Source organism: Dendroctonus ponderosae, unplaced genomic scaffold, assembly GCF_020466585.1.
Source record: "Dendroctonus ponderosae isolate FM_Combo_2020 unplaced genomic scaffold, Dpon_F_20191213v2 Dpon_F_20191213_6, whole genome shotgun sequence".
Taxonomy (NCBI): domain Eukaryota; kingdom Metazoa; phylum Arthropoda; class Insecta; order Coleoptera; family Curculionidae; genus Dendroctonus; species Dendroctonus ponderosae.
Genome location: NW_026018814.1, coordinates 6,478,376 through 6,502,629, shown reverse-complemented (window position 1 = coordinate 6,502,629; position 24,254 = coordinate 6,478,376). Strand labels below are relative to the sequence as shown.

The following is a 24,254-nucleotide window of genomic DNA, read 5'->3' as shown; positions in this document are numbered from 1 at the left end:
TTATTAATCTTGGTGGGCCAAGTAAAATTTTGGCCTAAACACGTTGGTCTTCGGAGCACCTCCATATCTGTCTGAAAATAAATGTGTCTTGTCCTGTTTATTTTCAATTACTTTATCAAAAAATCTGCAAAGCTTTACAGCGTTAGACGTTCCAGCCCCCAAATATCTCGACTGCCTACAGTCTAACAAAATTTCCTCTGCATTATATTTATAACGGAAACTTGTATTCGATATGGCAGGCCTTTTATCATCTACCTGGTCTAACTTGGTTCCCACTACTAAAATTGGCATGGAATTATTAGCTCCCAACATATTTTCAGCATCCATCTCATCATCTTTCTGTTCTTTAATTGCACTTGAGCCACTACTACATTCGACAAAAGAGCCATGGATTAGCAGTTCTTTCAACCACTTTTGCAAATTCTTTTCACTATTGCGATTCGTCAAATCGTGGACTAAAATAGCTCCATTGCAAGGGTGGTAAAATACAGGTCGGGAATTTTCGTGATTTTTGCTGCCTCCCACATCCCAAAACTCCACGAAATACGTCTTCTGATCTTTGGTGCCTTCTTTAAATTCGTGCAATTTCACCTCCACTGTACACCCCACAGTCCAACTTGGCGATTTAATGGGCTCATTGTGTGCAGCTAAATGTACAAATGACGTTTTTCCTACTCCAGAATCTCCAAGCACCATCACTTTTATTCTCTCTATTGAAGCCATTATTGAGCAATAGTAACTTAAATATATCAGACGAGTCTCGAATCTTGTCTGAAAATATGTAAAATCCTAGAGTTTTGATAGGTTATATTTACGTTTGTAGTAACCAAATTCACTACCGATGGGGCGCTGCGAAACGTAAGCAAATACGCGTTTCCAATGACGTGTAAACAATCACCATGACCGAGTGTAAACGAAATAAATGTCAAAGTTACTAGTTAAGTGTAGTTTTTGATTCAGCCGCCAGTGGGCGCAATTAATTCCACTGTYTGAAGATTCCATGAATTYATATGACTTAATAAAGAAACAAATTTGACCATTTATTTTCCAAAATTAAGACCAGGCAGAATTTTTATTCTGCGAAAATTTCAAGCTTTCAAATTTGTCATTTGTTTAGGCCACTTTCTATGAAAAAAACCAACATGATYATCTGAAATYWGAAGGAGAAARTTTCGCAACTTTTTTTCTTTGAMGCTTACTACGAAATAGTAATCTTGAATACAGTTATGAGTGMARACTGAACACAAGTTTCTAAATATCTTCTTGATACAAGAGAACTTTTACTATGTTTAAAAAACAGTTTTTCGTCCAAATACAAGGATTATCACAAAAATAGTTAATCCTCGTTAAATGGAGTTTCTAATTTATCCGCCAGATGGCGCTGGAACTATTAAATTTTAAATTTTAGTGAAGGTTATCGAGGCGCTATCTACCAATGGAATGAAAAAGTTTTCCGGTTTTGACTCATTGACATACTATACTAAGATTACTGTTATAGTTCATGATGCAATGAATACAAGGTAGGTTATTAATCGGTCGAAAACTTGATTTTCGCGCGCACATGACGTCGCTGGTTACCACTGGTAAAGTGAACAGCTGATCCCATTTAACATGCATGTAACCTAGACAAATTTTCACTGAATTCAAAACGCAATAGTTCAAAAATGGAAAGTTATATGAGGATATGGTTTGCAGCATTGCATAGCCGAATGCTTTGAAAATCGCGTTTGAGATGATTTAGGCTTATTGGGAAGAAAAATACCCTAAATAATTCTTTACAAAATCTCTGATTTTCAGCGTTTTAGTAAAGCAAGCAAAGTAACATTGGGTCATTGTTTGAACTTTCGTCTCGTGAATCGTAATGTACTATTTCTGCAAGGATACATTTTCAGCTAACGCTATATTTTATTGCACAACTGGCAACTGTGGTAGTCTGCAAAATAAATACATTTTCGTTACTTTTAATTTTCAAGTCTAAAATCTGCTGCAAAGCATCTTGTAATTATAAGGAGGATTTATAAAAAAATAATTAAATGTGACAAAGGCTAACTAAGCTATATTTAATCACATTTGCTAAATRTGATTAAATCAAATKACAGGAAAAAAGCACGCCAGGCAGTGATTTCCACTGACGTCAYGCAAATCGACGCAAGATCCTACYTTGTATTCATTGTATCATGGTTATAGTATGTCATTGTTTTGACTAGTGCAATAWAKTCATAACCTAATAAATTTAAGCTTAATAAACAAAACTAAACAGAACGCTAGAAAGATCCCAATTAAATTATTACAGATCTATTTGGAACATGTCCAAAAGGCTACTTGCTGCTCTTGAATATCCGAATGCCGATAATGTAAACTTCTCTGGTAAGGGCAATAACAAATTATTTCAATTTCAGTCAACAAGCTTACGATTATTTATCATGTAGGTATAATGTCTGCAAAAGAACCATTTCAACAAATAATTATTCAAAAGTCAACAGTTATAATATACCTATTTATTTGTAGATGAAAAAACAGTGCATGACATTGTGTTGTGGTTAGAGACTAATAAAATTAAGAGTGCCAGCCAACATGTATATAATGGTCTTCAAAATAAAAACTCCGCTGATTGGAAAAAATATTTCGAGCAGTACAAAGATTCCATAGGATGTCCGGTTCTAGAATCCCAACTGGAAGAACTGCAATGGTTGTTAGGAAAAGCTGTCCAAATAGACACATCGAAAAATAGTAGGGCATTAATTGGGGCATAATTAATATTTATAACGAGATGATTTTTTCCAGAAAATGTGTACCTAAAGCATGCAGTGGAAAATATCAAAACCTGTAATGTCCCAAGTGTGGTGGCTGAAAACCCGTTGGATAAACTTGACTGTAAGGCCAAACAAAAGTTTAAAATGTTGGGTTAATTTGAAAATTGTACGTAATTTCAGTTAGGAGTGAAGAATTTTTAAACAGAATCAACCAATTGGCTAAAATTTTGAACATCACCGCGTATCCTGATCCTTTGGTGACTTTGCGTGCTGTACGAAAAGTTATTTGTTCAAGACTAACACCAGAGTGTGTCGAAAATCCTAGTAGCGTAATTGTGGAAGTAAGTTTGTATACAGCGTGGGCAAAATATTGGAACTCACTTGATCTTATCTTAAATGTTTGCGCTAAATGCTGAGAAACATCGTTTAGCCCACGGTGTACCTTTAAGGCGGGTCTTTCTAACATTGCATTGACTACTTCTTGTTTACCAGGGTACACCATTTCCTTTTCAAGAAACTGATTTGGGCTTTGATCTAAAAGACCCAGTGTTGAACCAAGCCGCAAAAGTTTTAAGAATGCTTTATATCCATGACCTCAGAGATCTGCAGACCAAATCCAATGAATTGATCGTAGCTGTTCAAAATGTTACTGCTAATCCAAAAACGGACGCTAAATTGGGACAAGTCGGACGATAAGAAGATGGAGATATTCGTTTGTTTCTCAAAATTGGAACTTTAATACAACCTTTGTCTACTGTCAACTGTATTTCACATTATATCTGTTCTTGATTGATATTTACATATATATTGACAGAAAGTCGTAATAATTTAATAAATAATGAGTATTTATACAGCTCCTGAAGATCGAAATGGACTTTTGTCAAATATTTCACCCGCTCCTAAGCAAATCGCACCTAAAACATTGCACACTTAAACTCACACCGTTTTTTTAAATTAGGCAATATAATTACCAGCTCCCAAAGCGCCTATAAACGCTCGGGATTTGCCTTTGTACGATCTGATTGATGTGGCAACCAAATAGCTTCCAATTCCAGTTAAGCAGCCAATTGATATAAGTTTGCAGGAAAGGCAACTTTCTTTACGTGCTGACTCTGTTATCGGTTCCATTTTAAAATGTGTTCCACGTGAAACCTGTTTGATTGATTGTTATTTATTAGAGAGAAAGTAAACTAGATTCGTCTCAATTTGCTCAGGTACTCAAGGTGTTTCTATTGGTTGGAGATCTGTCAATTCGTACGACGACGGGCCAACCAATAGGAACACTTTCGTGCCATCGTATCATCCACAAAATATCCCCCTTATTAAATATTATGAAACAGTTATTCCTAACTACGAAACAAACTTAATCTAGTATTTCACATTCAGATTAAATACACTATACGAAGAGAACTGTCAAACCATCAGAAGGAAACTACTTACACTACATGCACATTTTCATCTGAAAAAACAAGTGCTTACTTGTTTGTTTACAAAACCTCTATATCGTAGCGAAAAGTAATTACTGTGTGTTATAGGTTAACGACATTTTCAGAATCGCAACCAGGTCAACAAAGATGGAGTACAATAAATTAAGACATTGTAACGAATGTTAAAAAACATTTATCTTCGGAATGAGCCTATTTTATAATTCAAGCCACAAGCATGATTTTGCCACTTTTATAGTGGCGAAATAAGTAAAGCATAATTTGCAATAAACATTTTTAGACATGTTTATGGCTTTTTTATGGACCATTTTAAATGGTTAGCTGTCAACTTTACAGAAGTAGAGAGTATATAATATAAAACTGGATTCATTATTCTGCAACGTTACATCACGGAATGTGACGTCAGTGTTACGCACCCGCGTCACTGTGATGTTAGGCGAAAGAAAAGCGAGGCTATGGTTTAGTCAGCTGTCAGATTTAGTCGCCATTCCGATCCTTCAAAGAGTGTTTCGTGTTTGGAGTAGTAAAGATTAATGCTATTGCTGTTTGCCTCGAGTTTTCAATGTTGTATGTCGTAATTAGTTTATACTTATTCAGTGTGTAACTGTCGTCAATTAGCGTAACGTAATGGCATCACGTCGAAAATCTGTTCAGTCTGAGAGTGATGACCCCAGTGATCCAGATTATGAAATAAGACCGTCCAATCACCGAACCAAATCACTGCCTAAAGATCAAGTGGGGCTTTTCGCCCCCAACGACACTTTTGTGCAGGATGATTTGGACTCTGATTGTGTGCATACTTTTGATAATAATACGCTCATCCGAATAGAGTATCCAGGACGTGTGAAGAACATCGACAAAGCTATAGAAACACTTGGGGGAATTGACGAGATTCAAAGGGCACTTGACGGCAAAAAACTTGAATTATGTTTCCATCCGAAAAGTCAGTACATTCGAGGATGCGCTGGAAACGTGGGGCATAATGTAGGTTTTCTCTTGAAAGTAAAAAAGGACAAGCAAACGAAAATACTATCATATGAAGTAATTGGCGCTGTTGATACAACTTTTAAGTTTGTTGGGATGTGTGACTTTCAGTATCTGCCACTACTCCCCAAAGATAAACCAGAATGTAAAGAATCGGATGTTGAATATTTACATGACCGAATAGTACTGGACGAGATGCCTACCTTGGATTGGTTCGCAAAGAGTAACCCAGTGTTTTTAACGTGTTCAAGCTATGCACGTTTTGACCAGCCCCACGGTCGATTTGAGTCTCATGCTCCTGAGGTTCTAAACGCAACACTGAGGAAAGATGCTCCACAGTTAACAGATGTCAGCAAAAAGAATTTGAGAACGAAAACTAGCATAACAACAACCAGAGTTTCATTGCACAAAATTGTTAATATACCCACGGAACCTCCACCAGGTTCATTGGACAACATAACTTCGCCGTTCTTACGGAGTCAACTAAAACTGGTACAAGAACTTTTTGAGTTACGCCCTGTTTGGACCAAACCTGCAGTCTTGGATAAAACCAACATGAATATTGACACAGCAAAGCTAATTCTTCCCTGCGTTGCCTATTATTGTATTGGTGGACCGTGGAGAATTTGTTGGATCAAATTTGGATATAATCCTTTCACAGACATTAATTCTCGCTTTTATCAAATTTTAGATTTTCGCGTTCGGCACACGGAAGGAATGCAGCTGAAAGTTAAAGCTAAGCGATCAGTAAATAATAATTTAACCAAGAGTTTTGCTGCTCAGGATCTTTCAGAATTACATTACACGCTGAGGCCTAATCAAGTGCCTCTTGCGAGGCAAATGCTATACCAATATTGTGATATCCTACTTCCGGAAGTCCAAGATATGCTTGTCAATCTACCTAAATTGCCAGCTTCAGGAGAATTCGATGCAAAGAATGGCTGGCTGCCATTAAACTTTCATGAGCAATGCCGCGAAATTGTGAATCGCTATTGTTTTGCTGCTGTGCAGCAGGAGATGCTAAAAGAAATACAAACAGCTAAACCCGCTGAAAAACCAGATATAGCGACATACTGTAGCAAAATGCTAAGCAACATAAAAAAAGGAATTTCTCAAAGCATGGGCGAGTATCCAAACGCGATGCCATCGACTAGTGGAACTATTGTTGAACATATTGATTTGAGTGATACGGAAATAGATGTTAATGAAATGATGAACAATCTTCCAGAGAGATTACCAAATACTTTTGAAGAGGAAGCAGATTTTGATTCTGATTTGGATATTGACATGGAGATTGTGGACGAGGTAAATGAATTAGTTGCAGGAATGACAGACAAAAACTTACCATAGTTATTGCTCAGTTATTAATACAGGTACATATAATAAATCTCTGAATCATTGATTAGAAAAGACATATTTTTTGATATATTAGCATGTGCTGGTAATATGCTTCGGTTACATCTTACATTTATAGAAACATTTATATGAAACAAAAAAGGATGAAATAATATTTTTGTATTACTAGGAAATTGTTTCTAGTTGCTAGGAAAAAAATCAATATTTACTGGTTCAGACTAGAGTGTTAAGAAAATGTGCCAAACATATTAAAAAAAAATTAGATGATTTGAGGGAGCCAATTGAAATCTGCTTTCATGATTTTATTAGTTATCTAACTCAAATTGTATTTGTATTGTCTTCTTTATTGCAGTAGTTGGTTCATGTATGTTCCTTTAATACAATTAATTCCGAATATTGTGGAATGGTCGATTTTATTATTTATTCGCTTCGCCAGAAAATATGTAGAATTGTTGTTGTTGACTGTGAATAAATAACTTTGACATTTGAAGTTTATTTGTAAAAAAAATGCATTTATAAGGACCCTCGGACAGTCATAACATCAAACGTGCGCCTCGCATGCTACACAAGTAATAGAAAAAGAGTGAATTATTGCGTCACTGACAAGGAGCTTGAGACAGACCTAACACAGTACAAAAAAATGGGATGAAATCTTGGATGCTGAAACTATTTTTGTCAGTATTATTTACTAATTGATCATGTATCAAGTTCATCATTTGAGGTGAAAAAAAAAGGTTTTTCCTTCTAAAGTAAAGTTAGTGATTACTAAGAAGTGAGCGCTTTTCGGCTCTGCAATTTTTCTATATAGCAGTTGCTGTTCTTCTTTCTAAGGCAACAAATTCTAAAGGAAACGGGATCCAACGACCAATGTGAAAATTAGCATTTGAGCACCATTATCTTTTAACTCAACTTTTTAAAACATACAATTTTAAGCTAACAGCTGATCATGATGTTCATTGCATTAGTTCACAACTATCCATAAAAATTATTCATAAAAATTATTCATTAAATATGTTAATTTTTACAACATTAGTGTAATGCAAAGGTACGTAACTGAAGAGGTCAGCTAATCTCAAACGCCTTATCGGCTATCGTTATTGTATATTCAACTTCCGACTATATATGAATAAATTGTGTAAGGTCCGTTCCATAGACGCAAGTAATTTCGTGCTATCAGATAGTTATGAACGCACTCTATCCCATCACAACATCACATAAGTCTTGCTCTATGATCACAACACTACTTGACAGTCTTGACACAACACGGCTTTGCGTCTTAGTGAATAGTTTGACATCTGTTTGACAAACATAATATTGAAGACTGAAGATAATGGCGAAGGGTGCCTTTTTTCATATTTAGTGTTGATTATCAGGGAGTTTGTGCATGCAGTGGGTGTTTTAGTGACCTAGTTGTAAGCGGCTAAATTAGCTTCAGGTAGGTTGTCCTGAGTTTCATTTATCAACTTGCAATTTAAGGTGATTTTCTGCCACAATACTGATATATCATAATAGAAAATTGTCACTAATTATTTTCCTGTCTACCTAATCTTCAAAACGTTTATTGCTTACAACAAAATAGTAAATATTGAAGTAAACGTTGCTCTGTTTTAGCAATGCAAGGCCAAGAAGCTCCTCCGGGCTCCTCAGATCACAGGTTAGCGCTCATTCATGAAATGAGTGCTCATAACTTTGACCTGATTCGATTTGCCTCATACAGAACAGCCACAAAGCTGCGATTTATACAAAAAAAAGTCAGTTGTAAGTATATTGATTAGTTTTTCGTAATTTAGAAATTCAAAAGCCGTAAATGTTTGTAATGGGTTATCAATTTTTTTTTCTGTAGTCATCCCTTATTAATTACTTTACTGGCAATGATGTTGGTTTTATTACTTTGTTCGCATGCATCATTGCTCAATGATAACAATTCGTTTGATTATTACAATAAGCGAGACAATTTATATAGGTACCGTTTTTCAAGTTGGATAAAATTTATAAGCTCTTCACAATCTACAGGGTGATTGAAAAATTTAAATTTTTTCCTATTTTATTTCATTCAATGTCAGTTTTTCTCTTAGTTAAAGTGTATCGTTTAATTATAAGCCCTTGATTTACTGTTCGTTTTACTTACATTGCTCGAGTAGTACAAAAGTTTTTTACCACTATATTTTGTCGGGATGTTATGATACTGTAAAAGGTTTTATTTCATTCTTATATTGTCCCTTTCTCTTCGCAACACCTTTATTCGTTCTGATTACAGAACTTTAATTAATGTTTTGATTGCCTGCAACTACCCAAGTCAGTCGCCGATTCTCTCATTGCCCTTCGATATCTTTAGATTCAATGTAATTAAGGAATCTTTCCATTTCAAGAACGATATGTATTTATTAGTTTTTAAGCATGTGGGAATTTGCACCGATGGAAAAAAGGATGAGTCTCCTCTTTTTGTCTGCCAAAGGCTGCCCGTTGTTCTTGGGGTAGCTTTAACAGACTGGTTGCCGTACGCGTTCTCCTTACACTCTCGTTACAATCTCTTTTCTCGTTTGTTATATAGAATTAAACAGACTGATGCTATGACATTTTGCCAATGTAAAATACTTATTGAAATAGTCAGAACAAAACCAACTAGTGATAATAATTATTATTCTTGGATTACTATTCCTGAAGCGTGTTGAAATAACGTATTCTTTTACTCAATTTTCAGTACATGCAGTTGATATATGGAATGTAATAGAAGCATTTCGCGAACAAGGGCTTCATGCATTAGATCCATCATCCGAGCTTAGTGTGGCAAGACTAGAGACCCTGTTATGTTCTCTGTATCATAGCTTAAATAAAAGGGCGCCACCTACTCAACAGGCCCATGTGGATGTCTGTTCCAGCCTGTTGCTTAACTGGCTATTAGCAGCTTATGCCACAGTGTAAGACTTTCTTATGATAGCTATAATAAGTTACAGTTCACATATGTTAAACTATCTGGAAGTAGGACAAGCATTAATGTAAATGGAATGTTTATTGATTTTTATAATTGATGCACATTGAATCAAATTGGTACTTGACCTTTGACTTCGTCAGTATTAAGATTCGTTTCATTGATCTATTTTGATTAGCTCAATTAAGTGCTATTTGTAATATATTTTTAACTTGCAGAGATAATGTTGGCAAAATTCGAGTATTTTCAATTAAAATTGCATTAGCCACTTTGTGTGCAGGAAAACTGATGGATAAGCTAAGATGTAAGTGAAAACCGTCTCATTATACGCAGCACTTAAACTATGCTTTTATAATGTGTTTTAGATGTTTTCTCACAAATTTCGGATAGTAACGGTTTACTAATACAATGGAGATTTAACGAGTATCTTCAAGAAGTGTTGGCTCTGCCAGCCGCAGTTTACGAATCCCCAACGTTTAGTTATACCGATACATTAGCTGCGTCAATTTTTAATCCAGTAAGGAGTTTTACAGTTTAAAGTTATAAAACTTCTGTTACAGTAAGACGAAATTCTTGTGATTAACACATTCTAGTTAATTATCATTGATTAATTTGTTATACTAATATGAGAACATTTCTTACATCTGTTATTTTACGAGTTGTTTTACACTTAAGCTGAAAAAATTCTAGTCAAGAAAACAATTTAACTAAAGAATAATAACCACATTTGAGATTCAATATTTTGTTTTTTTTTTATTGTTATTTTACTTTTTTCTCTCAGAACACCAAAATAACTGTCAATGACTTTCTGGATACCATGATGTCAGATCCAGGACCCCCATGTTTAGTATGGCTTCCTTTGATTCATCGGATTGCAAGTGTGGAAACTGGTAAGTATGATTGAGATAAAAATTCGGATTAAATCATAAAAATTAATGGTGGTTAATAGGTCGTATTAACCATTCCATCATAATGGGTATTCAGGAATTAATAGTCATTGTGCAAATAAAAATGGCATTCTGAAATGAAAAATTCAAAAATTATTACAATAGTAGTCTTTGCGAAAGTTGGCCAAGAAAGGGATGGGTCCAATGCAGTAACATTAAAAAATTTTGCCGGGTGCTGCCTTAATTCATCAAAAATATTCAAATATTCATTTGTTTCTCCTCTTCTTGCATTTAAATAAGTAACATTTATATACATTACTTCTTGTTTTCAGTCGCACATCCAGTCCAGTGTGATGCTTGCCAAAGGGAAAATTTCACCGGGTTTAGATACCGTTGTCAGAAGTGCCCCCATTACACGTTATGCCAGGATTGTTTTTGGCGTGGAAGAGTGACGGCTCCACATAATTTGGATCATCAAGTGAAAGAATATGCATCGTATGTAAGTGAATTATTCTATAGATGAAAAATGAATAGTCCTATTTTATTATATTATTAATTAGTCGCCGAGCAAAACGATCGGACAATCCCTCAGAAAATCGTTTAGATGTGTGCCGGATAAGCAAAGAAATAATTTGCCCAGATTTCCGGAACAGCCCGAGAAAACTTTGAATCTGTCTCATATCGTGTAAGTATTGTCTATTTTTAGCAAGATGGGAACCCAACTGTTTCATTGCGATACTAAAACCAACTGTTTACACTGATTAACAATTGTTTTTAACGTTTTATGAACCATTTCTTTTATTTGGGGTGTAGCGGTGTTGGAGAAAAACGGTATATATGAAGGTTTTTTGTATTTTCCCAACGTTCTACACTCTAAGTTAAGCTTTTACTGGTTGTTTCATTATTTATTGATCTTTATTGAATCGTTCAAGGAACAATTTATTGATGTAGCTACAAATAATTTTTTTAGCCCACCATCTCCTATTCCATCCCATAATGGCTTTCCCGATGGTCAATTCAGTGCTGGATTTGACGGAATGGGCAGTTTAGACAGCCGATCGACTGCTCGAAGGTTCGAAAAAATATTTAAAAAGCTTGACCGTCATTTGATCAGCGTTGTTTTCCAGTCTTGATAGTGCTAGAGATGATGAACACCGCCTTATAGCACGGTATGCAGCCAAACTTGCCCAAGAGGCTCGAGGAGGAATGGTAAGTTTAAGCACTAATTTGAGAACTGCGCCTTATCGTATACATTTTTTCTATGTTACTCCGCGTTCACTTTTTGTGCTTTTGCCATGCTGTGCTGGTGCTTCTTTAGCCGCGAAGTGCAACGTACCGAAAAAATTCACTGTCCCCAGATGGTTTAACGGTAAGTGCTTTATTTGTGTTTAGATAGCTTTAAATAGCTTTTGCCGTTGAATCGGGATTATTTTCGGAAATTAATTGGGTAGGTAGTTAAAGAAAGTGTTTGTTTACACTTTAAAATAGCATCTTATGTAATTTGTTAGAGCAGCTGTTTTATATTGATTTGACTTGTTATTTAGGGAAGAGTACCTTCAGAAGCGTGTTTAGGGATGGATTCAACTAGAGCCCAAAGAGAGCTGATTAATCAGCTGGAGTCAAAAAATCGTGAAATAATGCGGGAAATCGCCAGATTAAGGTAGTGAGCATGCTAAAAAATCGGACACAATTTAATTTGATGATTCAATATAGAAGACAGCAGGAGTTAGAATCGAGTCACAGTGCAGATAATCCGGTTTTGATGAGTGAACTTCGGGCATTACGTTTGCGCAAGGATGAGTTAGAAACTCACTTAATCACTCTCCAGGACTCTCGGAGGCAACTTATGATACAACTCGAAGGATTGATGAAAATGTTAAAAGTATGTACTGCTGAACGGCAACAATTTCTGTATTTATTGATGTGGTTTACTGTTCAAGAACCATCAATCTTCCCCAAGAAGCACCCCGAATTCATCTCCAAGGAGCACGAAATCGCCGCCTCTTCCACCTGGAGCAGTTCCTGTCACTCAGGCTAATCCCAGGAGTGCTCCTCAGACTCCGATGGGGATGCCGCCTTCTTCTAGTGCTACGATGGTAAATTCCATATCTCCCATCGGAGGGGACAGGGAAAGATTGGATCGAGAAAGGTAACAATCAACAACCAAAAAATGGTGATATCGCAAATATTGTTGTAATGTTGCTGCAAGGTAGGCCAGGTAGGCATCAGTTCATGTAGAAACTAGTGTCAAAGTAAGAAAACGAATTATAATTGTATTTGCGATATCACACTATCTTAAAATAAAGAGATTATATCGATTCAGTAGATACAGGATGATTCAAAATTGGTTTCAATTCACCTGAAGGTCTGCGGAAATTCGTCAGGTTCATTAAACGTTATACGTTTCGAAAATACTACGATGATTTTCTACATAGGGACCACAGGGTATACCTTCGCCAAATGTCTCATTTTGAATCAATGAACCAAATGTTTTCTAGAAAATTATTATAATTTACATTAAGTACAAAAAAATGGAGCTTTGCTACTAAGCCTTCTCTCTATGCCCACAGTTATTGTAAATGTTCGCATATTGCGCGAAAATTGAAAAAATTCCAAATTACAAATCACATGTTTGATATCAAACCCAACAAGGTCTTATTGTTAAATTTGAACTAAAGCTTTACAGCTCAACCGGTTCTCTACATTTGAGCCAAAAACTAAGAGCGATCTTCCATTTCCGCTTTTTACAAAACTAGAAATATACCTAAAATAATGTTTGGTTTTGGAAAAAAATTAATTGAAAAGTGTACATTTCAAAGTCCTATCTCGAAATTTCAAATACGGGTTTGCAGTACAACTGATTCTTTAAGGTGATCGCCAATAAGACCTATTTTCCAAACCCGATTTTATTTTAATTTTTTGCATTTTACATAAAACGTAGCAAAATTTTTCTGAAATGATGTTTGGTCTGCAAACATGCATATTTAATAGCGGTAGACCGAAATGACAACTAGACTTTTGCAGCTCCACCGGGCCTATAAATTTGAACCAAAGTCTAGTTTTCAAGATCTGCTTGATTTTATTTTTTTCACTTTGTCTTTTTTCAACTACTTTTTTTTACTTTTTTCTTTTTTGTCACTTTTCAACTAGAAACATTTCTAAAATTACGTTTCGCATGGAAAAAGTGCGGTTTGTAAGTCTATATCCTAATATTTCAACTAGAGGCTCAAATAATTCTTTCATCCTGAGGCAAAAGTTTTCAAGTCGCGCTCCAATTCTGAATTGTTGCATTTTGCGTGCACACGAGAAACATCCCAAACACGGTTATTGGTTTAATAGAGTGCTCGTTGCTTATTTGTGTTGCGTTTAATTGAATTAATAGTAGTGGTTTGTGTTCTTCTAGGGATAGAAGAGATATTCCGTTGGGGTTGGTTCAACCATTGGGTGCGATGGTAGGAAGACCTGAACCTGTCAATGCTGTACCACCAGAAAGGAACGAGAGAAGTGAGAGAAATATGCAAAATGTCAATAACGATGCATCTTTGATGGGGGTAGGAGGCGATGTTAGGAATGCTTTCGGGGGTGGTTCGAACGTCAATATGGGCAAGTAGTTTTGCGAAGCTTTCAACAGATTTTTGTCATCATATCAGATCATTTATAAAAGCTGTGGACCACTAAAAAAGCAGGCCTGGGTAACTCAGTCAGTAATAGAGAGCATGCAGTTGCACTGCGTTATATAAAAATCGGTCAGGATCAAAAATCCTAAGAGATTTGAAGTTTCTGTTGTAATTGTAATTTGTAATGTAATGCTTATGAAGATCATTTTTATATCAAATCATCACATTGTTGTTCTTTTAATGTAATGTTCATTTAGATCTTTTATAGAATCTATGAATCATATATATATAATCAATCAATATATGAAATCAATAATATTAAATTTATTTTAGGTTCTAATGGAAATGGAACGCCAGGCTCCGTAGGACGTTCGCTACGAAACGATCTATTGGTAGCTGCTGATTCAGTAACCAACGCCATGTCTACGTTGGTTAGAGAGTTAAACTCAGGTACGGATAGATAGATGTGAATGGCTAGGTGCTAGAATTTTTATAGGATTTTATGCATCTTTCTGTATATTATATTTATTTATTACCAGCGTCAAATATTGCCTACGATATTACGACTTATTGGGATTAGCCAAATAGTAACTACTTTGACATGCATTTAAGTCGCTATAGTTTACTGTATTAGAATCTCGAAAAGCTTAGAGACGATATTTTGATTTTCCTTCAAAGTTTCCGAATATATTATTTAGTAACCTAATGCTAAAAACGATAGTTTGGTGCTGTAAAAACTCGCACTTACAGAGAAGCCAGCGGAGACGAATACAATCTCACCTGCATGTGCAATTTATTCAAGATTGTTTGTTTGTTTTTGTTCTCACTTATTGCATCACACATTTCCACAATGAGATCAGTAAATTCTAAAATGTTGAAACTGTTTAGTAGGAAAATATACCAAAGCATTGTAATTTGCATTTTACATCGAAGATTCGAGATAAAGGGTGCGCATACATAGCATAAGGGTGTGGGAAGTTCATAACCTTATGATCATTATTCCATAAATGCGTATGTTTGAAAAAAAGTTCAAACGCCGGGAAATAACTCGTACAGTATTTTAACAGTTTCAACACAAATGCTACAATTTTGTCGATTAACGATGCCATCAAGACTAAAATAGACCTTGTCACTAAAGATGATTTTTGTTGAAAATCATGTTCAATTGTCGTGGCTCTAAAATCTAACCCGCCAAGACTGCCTATGAATTTCCTAGTTTAAATTGTGAGATAATTCAACTTTGTACGAATGAAGTTTCAAATCTCTTGTTAAGATTCGTTGCATAGCGTTTGTGGAACCACCAATTTTAGATTTTTGGGCTTTCCTCAACATTTGCACGCACTTTTGCGATCTTTTTAGTCGAGCGACAATCGTGAACACGTGTTTCTGTTTTCACGTGTTTAACGTATCCAGTTTTATCAATTTTTTAATTAATTTTTTCATGGCAAGGACTATTCCGACAGCCCATGATTGAACTAATTTTGCGAACTGTGGCTCCGAAACTTCACCTCTTTGATAACATATATTTTGTGCAATGATTATTCGTTGCAGTGTATTATAGCGCTTCGTTTTACTTAACATCCTACTGTCTACTAACGAACGCCCATTAAAACGTTTTTTAGACAGCAGCGATATAATATCAGCATTTTTTTAAATTAAGACCTTGTATTGTTGCACGTTTAAGCTCCTATAGAGGTACTTCCTAAATCAATACATTTAAATATTGGAAAAGGAAATTGAAAATGTGCTGGCAAATGAGAGTAATTGAGGAAAATTGGTCGGAAAGTAGATATAGGATTGTTACTGTAATTTTTAGAAATACTGACTCCTAAATCTCGAAATCGTTACAGTAACCGAAAATTGCGTTTTAACTGCTTCGCTTTGCTCAATGTTAGACAAATATTTCAAACCTGACTGTAATTTAGAAGATCGGCATCGAAGAAAGAACAAAATTACTTTCTCTGTAATTTTATGTTACGTGATCCTTGGTGATAATTACATTTTTCTTTGTATGAGTATTATTGTTTTCTCATCCACAGCATACTACTAGTCATTGTGATGGAAATTAATCAGGTCATTAAGATGTTTCGGAAACTGTAATGAGTAATAATTGAAAGGGTTTTTTGCGGCTTAAGTGGACAATTAATTTTTGGTAAAAGAAAAATTTACTGCTTTCGGCAGAACTTGAACCTGGTACCTTCATGATCAAGTGCTGCCGAAAGCAGTAAATTTCGGAATGTTCGGGCACTAAAAAACTCTAAAATGTAATAATTGAAATGATTATTTGCTCTAAATGGAAGTTTGTTGAATATCCACGGCACTTAGTAAACCGTTTGCACCATTTGCTGCACGCCTGGAACGTATTAAGATTACAGTTTTCCGCAATATGCAAAAACTATTACATTTTTTATATTTATAATTAGATCTCTTTCGGACTGGGATCCGGAAATTAATTTTGGAATTAATTTTTGACAGAAAAAGAAATACAACACTATCGAATATTAATACAGTTTGTAATTTTTTGTCAGCATGCTATTTTTGTATTGTATACGTCTCATATTATTTTAATTATTGCATTTATCCTCCACAAATTGATGGGAGTAGTATTTTCGTAATTTGGAAAAACTTTTGCCCAAAACTATGTACTTATGTATTATGCCATCTTCATATTATTACGGAAAAAGATAAAATCGTGTTTGGATACTAAAGTTATAACCGCCCTAAAATTATTTTGGTTACTCGTTTTCCTGGGGCTTATGTTTTAAGACTATGTGCGACCTATTTTTATAAAGCAAGAAATCCAGGGAAAAAATTGAGATTGTTCACCTTAGTGATGTAAAAGGTAGTGTGCGAATGTTCGAGTTATATGCTCTTTCTTTAATAATATCAGAAATGTAGCCAAATTTTATTTATCTGAAGTACTTTGTCATTTTTCAATATACAGATAATCAGAGGGTACGTTATTTTTTCTGGAAATGCTGTAGATCAAATTTTATATTTCTGTTTTAGCAGGCTTTTAGTGGTAGTTCACATTAGCCCGAGGCGCTTCTTAATTTTTATGAAAATAAAGATGATATAAAAGTCAGTATTATAAATATAAAGATAACAATCAAGGTACTAAAGAAGGAAAAATGCAATTGAACTATGACAATTAGTACAATAATCGGCATTAAAATATATCTCCAGTCAATTTAAGCAATTGCCCCATTTAACAGTAATTCTGCATAATTGACAATCTGTGTATTGAAAACTGAGATTTTTACGATAAAGAAAATTTTGTTAAATCGTTACGTTTTTGTAATATATGGGTGAAAATAAAACACGCACATCAATTTTAAGAAATACAGTGTTTTATCCGAAACATTACAAATATGTGAATGAATGAATATGAACTTAGAAAATGTTTTGTGACGTTTGAAAGGTAAACTAACGAGCAGAATAACTTTCACCATTTTTGACTTAATTGTCGTATTTGTTCAAAAAAAAGGTCGTCCACTTCCACAAATTACTATTTATGCTTATGTGATTTTGTTGTAAATTGTGCTAGCTATATTTTTATAACGATATTTTACTGTTGTTAATTTGTGTTTGAAATTGTGTCTAGTTTCAATTCCATTTACGTGTTGATAATATTATTTTTTTAATTAAACGATTTATTTTTTTATTATTTTTTTCCTTAAGCGTATTTTCCTTATAGCAAAATTGGTGTGAACAATGTGTTATAGATTATATGTTTATATTAATGTGGTAACTGTGTAGGTAAGTTTTTTGTTATTTATTTTCGACTTTATTAATTATTTTAAACAAATAACATTTTGCATAGAAAGGTCTATACTGTGGTAGATTATCTATGGAATGCTGCCTGTTCAGAATGATTGTTACATTGCAGAAAGCTCAGGCCATCTACAGACGAATACGGCCAGAAAATCTGTTAGTAAGTACTAAAGTGTGAAAGTAAAATTTGTTCATGTTGTTACTCCCGTTTCATTTTCAATTATTAAAAACATTCTTTCATTTGATCACTTTAAAATTGAATCAATTGTTAATTGCAACTCGTTTAGTTCTGTGCATTAATACTAAAAAGTGTTTCTTAATTCGATTTTTGATTACTATTAATTTCTGATTGGTAGTGTTCCTTGCATGTGTTTATAGCTGCAGTAGGTATCGCTTACACATACATTCCACTAGTTTTGTTTTTTTTTGTAAATATATAATTTGTCACACTTCTCATCATAATCAAAGGCGTTATCGCATAAGTTTACTTAAAATAGTACCAACTTGTCAGTAACTGTTATGCTTCATATTCAGATTTTGAGGACGACGGTGAAGATGAATCGGATGGTGGTTGGCAGCAGGAGTTACAGCGCCGATATATGCAAGATGCAAATTTTATGGCAGAGTTGCGAGCCAGGCATCCTTCAAGTCCACCAGAAACGAATCAAGGTTATCCGGATATACCAGGTTTTCCTGGTCAAAACTACATCCATGGACAGAATTTTAAGATGCAGGGGATCTGCTATCCGCAGAATAGCGGGCAGAAGAATTATACCGCCGAACAAATGCAAGACCATTTTGGGCAACAGGTGTGTTCTGGTAACAGATGCAGAAAATAATCCACACACACGTTCTTTCAGTTGATTATCCTTTAACACCGTTTTGCATGCTAGCTTAACAATATTGTTCTAGTGATTTATTTAGATCATTATATACTTCTGCTTATTATTACAAACATTTTCCTATAGTATATTCGAACTATTTTTGCCAAACTAATAACAATAACCACCTTCTGCCTGACTATTTTTGCCTCTACTATAATCTACTTATATGACATTTTCGTAATGTTTTGAGTGTAGAATACGTCCCTAAGATCTCGCAGATTAAAATATAACCATCCTGTATAGGTCTTCTAAACACTTATAAGTATAAGTAAGTTGCTTCCCAGGAAATGTACAACAGAAAATAATTTAAAATTTGATCGGGAATATACAACTATACTTTTCTTCACGACTATGTAATGCTTTTATTGTATGTGATAATTAGCGAATAAAGGAAATTAAACAAAGAAGATGTCTACTAGAAAGAATAGCTGTAGTCTGGTTTTTCGTCATTTGAATGTTTTTTGCAGGTTTAATATATTTGCTCGCTGTCTATTTTCCAGCCAATGTCTAGTAGCTAGGACTATTTGTACTAACTATTTTCATATTAATAGCAAAATAACAATATTATTATGTAGTTTGGAGCTTCTTTGACAAAATGAAACGTTTTGGAAATACGTTTTCAGTAATTGAAATTAATTGTATCTTAGTATTATTTATTATATTATTTTGTTTTAGTACTCGAGGCAGGATAACCACTCCGGGCAAGAGCCGCAGCACAGCTTAGAATGCCAGTTAGAATCTAACGAGCATGAAGAAGTGAGAAACAAAGAAACAATAGAGTTCGAAGAGGCTCTAAAACAGTGGGTAAACCGATAAAGCTTTAGCTATGATTAAATAGTTAGGTTCTTTATAATGTTCAAATAAGTTCTTACATATTCAACTTTCCAAACGGGGTATACACACTTTAAAACCATGTATGAAATAATAGCAAAGTTTACTCAATCAATGGTTGCAAATACACTAACTGCACTGAGATAATGTAAGAATTTATTAGAAATATTACGTTATAAGTATACTTTGCAAGGGAAAATAGTATTGAAAAGACACGGATTTTTCGGCGTTTGAGTCGGTTTATGAGAATAATTAGTTGGAAGAAAAGGTATAAAAATTCTTGACAAGGTTGGTTCATGTTTACACGAGCACGTTGTTGCATAACAGAAATAAATAAACGAGAAAACTGCCAGGTACCATAATAGATCAGGAAATTGAAACAAAAAAATGTTATAAAATATGTTTTTGACGAAGTGTTCAAAAGTATTGAACTGAATATTTGTATGAAAAATATGTTTACACGTTATTTTTATGTTGACTTTTGTATTTATCATGTATTTTGAGCTCAACAGGTATTCTCGTAATTTTTTGTGTTCCCTTTTGGACAACTGAAAGCGCATTTAAAAAAACAGAAAACCAGACTAGCACTGAGACAAAATAAAGACAAAAAAATTAGAGTTTATTCTACATGAACAATTGAGGTTTCAATTTGGACAACAAACTTGTTCGGCTTCGCTTCGCTTTACGTCGCTACAGCGTTCATTTGCCTTTATAATTTCTTTCCTCTTTGAGATAGTATTGATCTATCAATAAGTTGAATAAATACGTACAAGTTTCATGGATTTTATAATGTTTTTATAAATTGGGTCACTACTCATGAGAAGTTAAAAGCTTAAAAATTTTTTTAAAGCGATTGATTAATGCATTTGATAGGGAAACATCCTGTATTTTCCAGAAAGAATTTGACACAAATTCGCACGTTAATCTATGCGAAAATCGGTCTTTTGAATTCTATTTGAAACTTGACTTAATTTAACACATTTTTATTAGCTGCACTCTAGTAGACGACCAACCTACAAGGAAGTTTAACATTTGAAATGGCGAAATTACCTTTCTCATATTGTCTTCCATTTTTGGTTTGGACAACCCTATGCATAACTATTGTTACGTGTATATTATATGTGTACTTGTATCAGGTTTTTTATAGGTACTCAATATTGATGTTTCCGTATAGTTTGTTCTATTTACCATGCATCAATTACTTGAGCGCATCTATAAATACTGCATATATCTTACATTGCATTATCAAAGAGGCGTAATCCACTCAATCCCAAAATCTTCATCATTGACATATTTAAAATTCGATTTAACACTCAAAAATGAGCTGTAAGTACCGATAAAATGTTGCTTATCGCTTCTACTTCCTGAAATCTAAATTTAAACATTGTCTACATCTTATATTTCGTTAGCGATGCCTTTGGGGTGTCATGTCAGGAAGTTTTTATTCTATTTACGAATGAAGTTATGCAACTTAACTTTAAATCAACCTGTTTATTTCTTAAATAACTTAATATATTGACCTGACCTGGCCTGACCCGAATTCAAAAATGTACCATTGCAGTAGAAAGTCAAGAAAACATTCCACAAGTTCTGTATAAGCATGTAGGATGCTTTTAATAATTCTCGTGTGTTTATTGCAATATTTTTATTATTAGACCTAATTTTATTTACTTAGACCCCTTTTAGAAAGTTTCTGTCTATGGAAGGGTCTATGAATGAAGTCTTGAGGGATTGGTGCATGATTATTTTGATTTTCGGCCTAATGTTAACAAAAAATAGATATAACTAATAGTAATAACTAATCATGATATCTAAAACGGCATTTAAATAAGAAAAAAATTAGCAAACTCATTAAAGCATAGTGCTTAGTTGTAAGTATACTCATCCATTTTGACGTTTCATATCAATTAGATGTAAGAAAACGCTTCTTTATTAATATTTTTACAGTGAATCGAATGAAACTAGTACAATTTTATTTACTAATAGTCCTACATCCGTAAAGTAATATAGTGAAACAAGATATAGGAGATAATACATGTAATAATCATCGGGCTTTCTAGTGAAATCCTTCCATAAATTTATATGTTGGAATCTGTCCACGATTTAAAAACTAGAATTCTCTTTTATTTAAACTAGTTTTTTATGTATAATTATTCAAAACATAGTGACATGTTCACTAATCCGCCAGCCATAACTTTGTAATTTATTTATACCTTTGAACTTGACAATTTACTTCAGACCCGGATGTTGTAATTTCCGAATTTTTTTGTGAAAAACCCTTTTTATTAGTGGTTAACATTTCGAGTAGCACAACAGTTTACTATCGGTATGAGCAGTTTTCATGCGTCGGTAATTATTTATATTTGTGTTTATTTGAATAGTTCCTGACGTTTAAAATAGGCTTAGCAGGATAATAAATACAAAAATTAAACTTTTTTGAAATATATACTAAACTAAAATAAACTTTGTATATTTACAAAATACCATTTGTACAGAAATAGCGACTAAAAAAGAACGTTTATATAAAAATGATGTGGTTTTGGTTTTGTTTTATTTTATTTAAAAAAATTATAATAAAGTTTGCTTTTGTTGCGTCCCCATATTCAAATTACGGTATGTCCAGAACCATTGAATTAATTCACAAAGTATGTTATATAAAAAATAATTCGAATTCAATGTAGAACCTGAATCTGGACTAAAAAGTAAGCTGTTCCATTTAAAAAAAAATAAACCTGAGTGTCATAACTTTATTTTGATCTACCCTATATAGTTGAAAGTAACAGAAACAAATACTTTGGCGACAACCATAACACTTTTATATGAACGTTTTTTTTTCAGTTGCTATTTCTGTACGATCTAAAAACGATCCGTCTCGCTTCGCGGACTCACCCTGTATACGCAGCTACTTCAAAGGGCGATTACGAATACAAAAACGAAACATCCATTTCGGGGCTCTATTTGTTCGTATTCAAACGTAATCTTTTCGCATAATTATTCGAATAAAGCTGGTTGCGGGGCATGGATTGGAAAGAGAATCAAACGACCTTTTAAAAAAGGTGTTTGAACATGAGTTTCAGTATTCCATTCACTTTAAGTGAATTTTTTCCAAACCAATAACAAATTGTTGGAAAACTTCAAAATAAGTGCAGCAAAATTATTTTGGTTTTGTCTCGTACTTTGAAGCGTTTCATTTATTTCATAACTCATCCCTTCATCCCGAATATCAGTTGTAAACGTTTTTGGACCAAAGAATGCTTTATAATAACTTCTAATCTTGATATTGACCTTAATTATTTTGTCTACTCTAGAATATTTTATTAATTATAAGCAAAACCCTCCACTCGAATTGTAATAAACTAAGAATACCAAATGTTACATTCGAAAGCATTTTCTATACAACAGATGTCTCATTGAAGGCGGGAAACTAATCTATTCTGCTAATAGAAATTGAACAAAAATACTTCAAATATGAAACCAAATATAAATATTCATCAGCATAAAAGATATGTTCATTAAGGTATAATGATCCCATGAATATTTATATACATTTTTAAACTGAAAAAATATTTTATTTAGCTTGTAATCGAAGAATTCAAGTGGTGAATTTGTTCTTAGTGAGACACTCTGTATAATCAAGATGATCAGCAAAGATTGGTGTAAACTGTAGACATTCTTTCACCGAAACATAATTATTTGATTTATTTCACTCTAAACTTAATAGTTACAGAGCGTTAATGTTTTAAGATAGTTCGAGTTTTTTACAGATCTAAAAAATCTATCTAAAAAAACAGATTTTTTTAAGCTAACATTTTAACAGATTATTTGAATATTGAAAAACGCCACAATGTAAATTGCTTTAGAACCTGTGGTTTTATAGTTGAATTATTTTATCTGAAAATCTAGCATTTCCCAGCGACAAACAACGGATTTTAGATAACTATATTTTTTGGAAGTGGATATCTAAAGCACATTTGCACCATTTTTTGCTGGACTTTAACTTTTTCTATTTATTATTAGATTAAGTTCCATATATGTAGTAATTAATTTATGTAATAGCATACGATGTAAACCTAGTCAAACTAACTACAGATATTCAAATTTATTTTTGTTGCTGTAGTTATAAGGCGTAATTTTAAGGCATTATAAAAAGTAATACTGTAAAATTATGTTTGTTTATATTTGTAAATTTTAATGTGTTTCAACAAAGGTTATGTACAAATAGTACCTACTTTGACTGAATCAACTATAGATTAATAGCTCTCGAATTGTTAAAGTTTTACATGTTATACTGTAGTTCCGAAATAAAAAAAAGCAGTTTAAACATTATTTAACCCGTGTAGTTGTTCTTTTTTATCTTCTCTGATCCATAAAGTATAGAAGAGCATAAAACATAAAATTAAATTACAATTAAGTAAACATGAGACCAGATGAGACTATTCTCCAAAAGATGTACAGGGTGTATGGTAGTCCTTGGTGAAAGTTATAGCAGATGTAATTTTTTATATTTTTCCGTAATACATACACACCATAGTTCAAAAACGCTTAGTTTTTTATATACCGGGTTAACACGTTTTACATAAAAATAGTTGTTAAAAAAACCGTGTGGCATATTTGAATGAAAGTTTGCAGATTATGCAAATTAGCGATCCGTTTTGTGAGACAATTTTAACTTTACTGGTTTTATTTTTGTGAATTTATTTTGGATATTATATGGTTATATATAAAAAGTGGCGCGGAAACTTCAGAGAACGATCGATAATCGAAAAACAATATGATTTTGCATTGCAAGCTTTA

At 33.6% G+C, this 24,254-nt stretch overlaps 4 protein-coding genes and 1 long non-coding RNA gene across 10 annotated transcripts; 3 read left to right on the top strand and 2 right to left on the bottom strand.

The window, feature by feature from the left end:
- Window positions 1-894, bottom strand: LOC109540555 (rab-like protein 3; the record flags this gene model as incomplete). Its single annotated transcript, XM_019908984.2, is given in 1 exon segment — window positions 1-894. A coding segment is annotated over 1 exon segment (720 nt). The 5' UTR covers window positions 724-894.
- Window positions 895-2,158: 1,264 nt separating this feature from the next.
- Window positions 2,159-3,623, top strand: LOC109540533 (RNA transcription, translation and transport factor protein). Its single transcript, XM_019908962.2, has 5 exons — window positions 2,159-2,367; window positions 2,509-2,730; window positions 2,785-2,874; window positions 2,934-3,094; window positions 3,246-3,623. Exons 1-5 carry the CDS (start codon window positions 2,307-2,309, stop codon window positions 3,447-3,449), a joined length of 738 nt encoding a protein of 245 aa, XP_019764521.1. The 5' UTR covers window positions 2,159-2,306; the 3' UTR covers window positions 3,450-3,623.
- On the bottom strand, window positions 3,467-4,617 carry LOC109540534. Its single transcript, XR_007281736.1, has 3 exons — window positions 4,194-4,617; window positions 3,725-3,905; window positions 3,467-3,667 (listed from the first exon to the last, which is right to left on the bottom strand). It is a non-coding gene; the product is annotated as an uncharacterized LOC109540534 (long non-coding RNA).
- Window positions 4,618-4,671: 54 nt separating this feature from the next.
- LOC109540532 (general transcription factor 3C polypeptide 5) lies at window positions 4,672-7,028 on the top strand. Its single transcript, XM_019908961.2, has one exon. It carries the CDS (start codon window positions 4,826-4,828, stop codon window positions 6,530-6,532), a length of 1,707 nt encoding a protein of 568 aa, XP_019764520.2. The 5' UTR covers window positions 4,672-4,825; the 3' UTR covers window positions 6,533-7,028.
- A 752-nt stretch (window positions 7,029-7,780) lies between these two features.
- On the top strand, window positions 7,781-23,786 carry LOC109540517 (dystrobrevin beta). 6 transcript variants are annotated; one of them, XM_019908939.2, is made up of 19 exons: window positions 7,781-7,973; window positions 8,150-8,296; window positions 9,240-9,456; window positions 9,686-9,771; window positions 9,833-9,984; window positions 10,249-10,357; window positions 10,687-10,853; window positions 10,915-11,039; window positions 11,325-11,426; window positions 11,482-11,563; window positions 11,673-11,723; window positions 11,899-12,014; window positions 12,071-12,236; window positions 12,295-12,503; window positions 13,758-13,957; window positions 14,305-14,421; window positions 17,861-17,905; window positions 18,280-18,554; window positions 19,305-23,786. In XM_019908939.2, exons 2-19 carry the CDS (start codon window positions 8,152-8,154, stop codon window positions 19,443-19,445), a joined length of 2,505 nt encoding a protein of 834 aa, XP_019764498.2. In that variant the 5' UTR covers window positions 7,781-7,973; window positions 8,150-8,151; the 3' UTR covers window positions 19,446-23,786. The 6 variants fall into 6 exon arrangements, with proteins under 6 accessions (XP_019764498.2, XP_019764501.2, XP_019764500.2 ...); XM_019908942.2 differs by having other exon boundaries at window positions 12,068-12,236; window positions 13,758-13,858; XM_019908938.2 differs by having other exon boundaries at window positions 7,782-7,973; window positions 12,068-12,236.
- Window positions 23,787-24,254: the final 468 nt, after the last annotated feature.

Excerpts from the sequence above, each read along its gene's own strand:
- LOC109540533 (XM_019908962.2), top strand. The coding sequence starts at position 2,307 with ATGTCCAAAAGGCTACTTGCTGCTCTTGAATATCCGAATGCCGATAAT. Across the intron at positions 2,731-2,784 it reads AATAGACACATCGAAAAATA|AAAATGTGTACCTAAAGCAT; the intron begins GTAGGGCATTAA and ends GATTTTTTCCAG. Across the intron at positions 3,095-3,245 it reads CTAGTAGCGTAATTGTGGAA|GGTACACCATTTCCTTTTCA; the intron begins GTAAGTTTGTAT and ends CTTGTTTACCAG.
- LOC109540532 (XM_019908961.2), top strand. The coding sequence starts at position 4,826 with ATGGCATCACGTCGAAAATCTGTTCAGTCTGAGAGTGATGACCCCAGT.
- LOC109540517 (XM_019908938.2), top strand. The coding sequence starts at position 8,152 with ATGCAAGGCCAAGAAGCTCCTCCGGGCTCCTCAGATCACAGGTTAGCG. Across the intron at positions 11,724-11,898 it reads TGTCCCCAGATGGTTTAACG|GGAAGAGTACCTTCAGAAGC; the intron begins GTAAGTGCTTTA and ends CTTGTTATTTAG. Across the intron at positions 12,237-12,294 it reads GATTGATGAAAATGTTAAAA|AACCATCAATCTTCCCCAAG; the intron begins GTATGTACTGCT and ends TTACTGTTCAAG.